The sequence below is a fragment of the Phragmites australis genome, chromosome 13, assembly GCF_958298935.1.
Source record: "Phragmites australis chromosome 13, lpPhrAust1.1, whole genome shotgun sequence".
Taxonomy (NCBI): Eukaryota; Viridiplantae; Streptophyta; class Magnoliopsida; order Poales; family Poaceae; genus Phragmites; species Phragmites australis.
In genome coordinates, this window is record NC_084933.1 from 11,971,434 (window position 1) to 11,978,434 (window position 7,001).

The 7,001-nt window shown below is 44.8% G+C and overlaps 1 protein-coding gene across 1 annotated transcript; it reads right to left on the reverse strand.

The window, feature by feature from the left end:
* Nucleotides 1-1,704: 1,704 nt before the first annotated feature.
* On the reverse strand, nucleotides 1,705-7,001 carry LOC133888450 (probable protein phosphatase 2C 38). The gene is made up of 5 exons (XM_062328706.1): nucleotides 5,937-7,001; nucleotides 4,381-4,755; nucleotides 4,130-4,247; nucleotides 2,520-2,743; nucleotides 1,705-2,402 (listed from the first exon to the last, which is right to left on the reverse strand). Exons 1-5 carry the CDS (start codon nucleotides 6,402-6,404, stop codon nucleotides 2,016-2,018), a joined length of 1,572 nt encoding a protein of 523 aa, XP_062184690.1. The 5' UTR covers nucleotides 6,405-7,001; the 3' UTR covers nucleotides 1,705-2,015.

Genomic DNA, 7,001 nt, shown 5'->3' on the forward strand with positions numbered 1-7,001 from the left:
ATAAAAATTATACGTGTTAAAATGAATTTCATTTTTCTTCGTTCAATAAATAAATAGTTCGAGGTGTCCACTGTGTTTGACAGCTAATTTGAAATTCTTTCACTATCTGTCTCCTGACCTAGTCAATTGGTCGATTAAATTTGTCATTGCATAGGTCTCAAACATCATGTACCTGGACTCTCCTGCTGGTATTGGGATGTCATACTCGTTGAACAAATCGGATTATACAACTGGTGGCCTGAAAACCGCAGCTGATGCGCACAAGTTCCTTTTGAAGGTACTCTGCTTCAGTAATCCAATTGTAGGTTGTTCGAAAAAGGTAATCCAATTGTAACTTTGCCGTATATCAGGCACTTTGTCTGTGGAACCTGATTCTGATTTGATGTGTTGTTGCAGTGGTTCGAGTTATACCCCGAGTTTCAGTCGAATCTGTTCTATATTTCCGGGGAGTCATATGCAGGGATCTATATCCCCACAATCGCTGATGAAGTTGTCAAAGGTCGACACTCTGACTTGCAAAGATGTGTATTACATAGCTAACATCATCCGAAATATTAACTCTTATGTTAATGTCTTGACAGGGATAGAAAAAGGTGTTGAGCAAAGAATCAATTTCAAGGTTATTCCTTCAGTCGCATCCTTTTGTTTTCCGCTGTACAACTGGACGCGCCAAACTTATGTGTGACTTACAATAAGAAGTTTACAAAATTTGTTTCAGGGCTACCTGATTGGCAATGGAGCAACTGATGCAGACTATGATTTCAATTCGTCTGTGCCATATGCCCATGGGATGGGCCTCATCTCAACTGGCTTGTGTGAGGTCCTGTCGTTCAGCTTTTTATGCTAATGGAGCTGATACTTTTTAACACTGTTGCTTAGACTAAAATCTGTCTCTGCAAGATTCTAGGCAGCAGCGATCGGTGGCGAGGAAGAAGCCCAACCGGAAGAGGAGCGCGCGCGTCCGGCGGAAGATCCAGAAGAAGAGCTTCACCGTGAGAGGCGCCAGGTTGATCCAGTTGGCGTCATGCAGGGGCAAGTCACCTGTAGGGGCCCGGACGATGGAGCCGACCTTGACCGAGGCAGCGTCACCTGGCAGGAGGCGCAGGTCCAGAGCGACCGATCTGGGTGAGCAGATCGAGCTCTGCGGCCGCGGCTCAAGGAGAGCGCCGAGGCAACTACTGCATATGCTTGGTAATTTTGCGCAGATATGATGCACGTGTTCTAACAAACAATACCTTCCTTTATTACCTGGCATGCTTCAACAATCTAATCTTCACTGCGTGGAGATACCTGCAGTGACAACTACGACTGCAAAGGTAAGGACGGCATGCGATCCCTGCCGTCCATGTTTAGATCCAGCGGTTCACTGTAGTGGTGTCCACAGTAATTGCTATAGCACTTGGGTGATTGTTGGCCCTTAAAATTGGATCCAGCGGTTGGCAGTATGACTGCACGAGAACTGTATACAGTTTTATCTACTACCTGTAAGATGACAGAAGATGAAAAATAGCAAAAGCAAATGAGCTGGTATCAGAAACTACATCCAACATTCTTACACAAATAATATAAAACTTTCTTAGACATCCAACTGGAATGGTTTGTCACTACGGCAGTGAAAATATGATAAAAAAACTTGGACAAAGTAATATTAGCATAGAATAAAGCACCACCTAACAGAAAACTTCTTAGATCTGGGAAACCGAATGAATATAACAAAAACGGGATTATCCCTTCATGCCACCATGGTTCTGATTACACCATCAATAGCTGGCACAATATTATTACTACGAACTGATCACACTAAACCCATTGAATACTTTACAAAAAAAAAAAACGAAAGCTGCAGTCCTACTCACACCAGCATGCAGAATACAGCTTGCAACAACTTCCCCCAATTTGCCGACAAAACTGGCACTGATTTTCGCATCAAACAAAATCGATGTGCGCAAAAACAAGCTGTACAAATCCCGAGGAATGGCCCTGACAGTTCACTTGCAAGCTCAATTTTTCACGCTCTACCTCGCAACTGAAGTAGGCTTGGGCAAAGTTGATATAGTGACAGTCCTTGAGCCGCCATCAAGAACAGACCACTCATCATCTGTTACCAATGGAGTAACAAGATTCGCAGGAACCCCAGTGTTTGATTTAACAGTCAATGAATGCTTAATGCTGCTCGCTTCTATGTCGTTGGCAAAAGCTTTGGATCCAGAACTGGAGGTTGTATTTGTTGCGTCTGTGTTCAGGAAGAGACAGACAGCAGCACAGTCGTCAATTTTGGATGTGGGGTACCGCGTCCTCCATGCCCGCTGAGCTGATTCAACAAGAAAACGTGCTGCTGAGGTTTGTGAAGGAGCTTTGCTGATAATGCTAACGACTTCGGCATTGGAAAGTACATCCCACACCTACAGTCAGCAAAGAACCAGATAATCATTAATAACACAAAAGACTTCCTAGCTCTTAAGAAATTCAAGTTCTAAATATATACAGCAACCAAGATGTTAAAGTCAATCTGTGCTCACCCCATCGGTTGCCAACACAATGAATTCATCCTTCTCGGAGATGCGATGGTAGGAAACATCAGGCATAGAAATTATCCCATAATTCTTTAGACAGAAGTCTCCAAACGATCTTGCCATGGCCAACCCCGGCGAGTTGAACGTCGGAAGCCAAACACGAGCAACATTTGGCTCATCTGGAAGAGAAAATATTCTGCCCCTTCGTTGCCTGATTCGCTCTGCTTCACCTGTAATGATTAACTTTGCTTTATTTCCAGTAATATCCAGCAATCATAACACCAAAATTACTTTATGCAAACAAAGGAAAATAATTAAAAAAAGGAAACAGCCATTTGTCGTGCTCTTTGACCATAATTTTACACAAAAGCTCTACGTAACTTGGCCAGCTATAGTTGAGATATCAACACTAGAAGCTTATTTAATATTGTTTATATAAATATACCTTTGCAGAAGATATACAAGCACATTAACAGTCTTGGAAGGATGGTTAAAAAAACCAGACTCTACTGAATGAGACTACTATAATCCACCACAATATCCAAAGGAGCCTCCAAATTCTTTGGAGGCACCAAGTTGTTAAAACCATAATCCATCTGAAAACAGGAAACTTATAGTATGGACTAGACAAATAAAGTTAAGATTTTGATCAGAAAAAGGCAGATGCAGTCATGCAGAAGTACTTTTACTGAACTAAAATATCCTACTAGACACTATTACACTAACAGTTGCTTTTACTGGAACAATGTCTGATCTTTTATCTTATCATAACTTCTGAGTACAAATGGTTGATTGGAAATAACTTATCATCATCGAGGAATTTAGTGCCTTATGTCTGAATCACATTTTAGCGAGATGATGCATCCTAAAGGATCACATTAAGAAACTATACTGCAGTTTCAGGTGATGAAAAATATTCACATTTCAAAAAATCATGTAAAGGCATCATACTAGCAAAAAACATATAAAAATCTCATGATGATTGTAAGCCAAAATTGAAGGGAGGAGACAATAAAGCACATGATATCTTTTAAGCTATACCAACATTTTTTGTGGATACTTGTGTTGCAAGGAGATCTTCAGTTAAAGTATTTTGCAAAGTCATTTAGGCCTCTAATCTACAAACTCCAAAAGCTACAAGGGACAAAGTGTAGTATGTGTTATTCCAAGCACCCTGACCCTACAAAGTCCTAATAAGCTAATTTTAAGATTTAATGCATGAAAAGATCGCTATAAACTCCCTCAGACACCTAACCGCGACAAAGAAAAAAGTGAAAAACATAAAATCAGCTTGTTGCAGGAATCTGATCAATTTAACAATAAACTCGACATGATATTGACAATTTTCTTTCACAAATCTCCTTTCACATGTGTATCTCATGTAGTTTCCTTAAAACTCACAGGCTCGTGCACCTATTTTAGGAGCTTCACTGATATGCTGCACTGAATCAGCTACTACACTTCTTACACAATCATCAAAAGTTTTTATGCTTTTTCAGAAGTTGATAACACAGGAAACAGATAGGTGAATGGCATAACACAAAAGAATGAAAGCAGAAATCCATCATCATGTTGTAGACTTCTAGAATAACACACTACCAGAAGAGGAAACATACTTGGGATGCTAGGTTTGAGGTCCACAGTCAATTGAAGAGCAACTAGCTGATTATCTTCATGTCTAGTGCCCAAGACAGCTCTAGAATCCCCCAAGTTGCCAATTATAAGATTTTGTCCCTGTAGAAACAGCAATGTAAATGGGCTGGAATTAAAAATAAAAATAAATAAACTGCAGCTTCACAGTAAAGAAAGGACATAGATGATCATATGAGAAAACTCAGTTTGACCAACACAGTAGGCATATTTCTACCTGCTTGATTACTGTGACCGCCGTTGTTCCACTGAACGCGCAATCAATATTTCTGTGCAACTTCAGATCCCTATCCATTACATAAAATGCCCTGAGGAATGAAGCTCTCAATGCTGTGAAAAATTCTGGGCACTCGCTATTCTCCTTGTTTTCAGTGGAAGCATCAGCATCTTCATCCCCATGTTTGGTTGTGCCTCCTCTAGCTGTCCCACTCGTGACAGTGCTAGTGGAAGTCTCTTGGAGATCATGCCTTCCTAAATTTGCACTCAACTTTACAGGCAGAAGATCTCTGACCCTCTTGGCAACCAAATGCCCATTTGGTCCATGGCCATCAAAAACACCACAAAAAATGGTATCATCTTTTGAACTGAAATTCTGCAAGTGAAAAGCAGGCATTATTACTCTTGGAACCAACTACATAATATCTGGAAGGACATCATTGAACAGGGAAATTGAGAATGCACAATCAGTTTATTTGCAATTTACAATAAAGTAAGAAATAAGAAGCCCATGTACTCCCCCCATAACTGTCATGTGCAAAGACCAAGAAAGTACTAAGTTTAAGAAAAAGTTAATAAGAAAATGACCATACATATGACATGCTACAATCATTTAACCTATTTTGCATCATTAAAGCAGGGGTAGAGAGTGAAAATATTGTAATGAACGCACTCTTGTTTCCCTAAATGGACACCTATTTTCAAATGGCAATGTGTGCAAGGAGCTGTTATTTTACCAGCTGAATCATGAAAATGCCATAGTCCATATGGTAAGCTGGGGGCTACATCAACAAACAGAGGAATTTTGTAATTCAAAACTTGAGTGAACTATGAAGACAATTCCTAGGAAATAATTCAACTTACCAGACCTAAATCAAAAGACACCAGAATGCTTATATGACATAAACAGATAGATAACCAGACAAGCTTAATAAAAAAACAAGGAAATGGTAAGTCCCAGCTGTTCAACTCAAGGAGTATATTTGAGCAGATAAGATCGTCCACAAAAGGAAATACTGAGGATAAGGATGAGAATCATGTGGAGCCCCTCCCTGCTTCCAGGTTTCTCAATCAGGAGAGCAATAATTAAGTCTCATTAAACTACTAAGTAAATCACTCTCGACCGGCAATATCCAATGTCAATCCATGTGAAGCGAGGTATGAGGATTCAGGAGACGAATCCAACTGGTATTCTAATCCAGATGTAGGGGAATCAAACAGGCATTCTACACAAAGACGACACATGTATGTCTTGTGTCAAAGTTCAAATCTTTCGCTGTCTGGGCCAACTCAAGGATATCTAAGAACTCCTTAAAAATCGCATAAACCAGAAAAGTTATCTGCTTTTGCACGTTAACATCACAAGCTGCCAAAGCAGAGCTCAACAAACCATGATCATATCTTGTTTTCGCCGTATCCAAATCTGCTTCTAGTGCATCCCCGATACAAGCTTCACGTCATACAGAGGAATTGGGTAAACAGTATCTCCATGGAACTAACGGAGGATGAAAAACTGAAATTATTTACTGGACGAGAAAAATGTAGGTGATGGTATACCTCCCAGACAACCATGGCGTCCTGGTTGACGCCCTTCTTGCCCTGCATGGTGTAGAGCGATGCGGCGGCGGAGGCGCCGTTGCCCGCGATGCGCCACGGGGGCTCGGCGCGGCGGCCCTCAGAAGACGCGCCGCGCGGCGAGGCTGAACCGCCGCAGCGCCGGCGCCGGATCGAGCGCACGGCCCACATGTACTCCGCGGGGGCCGAGCTCACGGCGCCCGCACTCACGCCCAGCGCCCCGAGCAGGCACTTGAGGAACTCGACGCAGCATCCGCCGCCGCCGGAGGGGGTCACGGCCGCCTCCGCGGACGCCCGCCTCGCCTCAGCGAAGCTTGCGGCGACGGCAACCGCCAGCAGCCGCTGCTGCTGCGCCTGCTGCTGCTGCCCCGGCTGCCCGCCGCAGCCCGCGCGCCGGCGGCCGGCAGCGGCCCCGGCTCCGGGCCGCCTCCCCGCCGCGACCGCCACCATCGCCGCGGAACTCCCAACCTCCGGCGCCGACCGCGGACCAAGCCGGCTTCCTGCAATCCGCTCCTGCGAGGTTCTTGGAAACAGCAATCAGTTCGTGACCGGGCCCGGGCTCGGATCCTGGGACGGGGGGCGAGAGGGGGGCAGGTGGATGGATGGGCCTCGCGACGAGCTAGCGCGTCAAGGGCGCGAGCGAGCGACGCGGTCGTGGCGGTGGCGAACGAAGGGGGCGGGGGTGGAACGGACGTGTCAAGAACAGTAGGTTATTGCGAAAATTATTGTGCTGCGGCGTCCGCGATGGCGAAAGCGAGAGCCGAGCCGAGACAGACGAGACGAGCAGGCAGAGCACTGGCAAGACCGAGACTCGTGTGGTGGTGGACTGGTGTGGTGGCCCAGAAGCGAAGCAGGGATGGCCTCGCCTCGCCTCTCCCCCTGCCGGGCGGTCCCTGGCGGAAACCGAAAGGTGAAGCAAGTGGGGGCAACAGGAGGCGGAAATGGTGTTTGTTGCTTGGGACGGCGACGGCAAAATGGGCGGTCCCCTCCGGTGGGGTGGGTGCACCAAAGGATCAGGCCGCGCTCTTCGCCACGGTTCTCTGTTTT

Bases quoted from the DNA above. Each gene is read 5' to 3' on its own strand.
- LOC133888450 (XM_062328706.1), bottom strand. From the start codon at position 6,404: ATGGTGGCGGTCGCGGCGGGGAGGCGGCCCGGAGCCGGGGCCGCTGCC. The intron at 4,248-4,380 runs GTAGAAATATGC...CTGTTTCTACAG, and splicing joins CGGTCACAGTAATCAAGCAG to GGACAAAATCTTATAATTGG. The intron at 2,744-4,129 runs GTATGTTTCCTC...TAATCATTACAG, and splicing joins CCTCAAACCTAGCATCCCAA to GTGAAGCAGAGCGAATCAGG.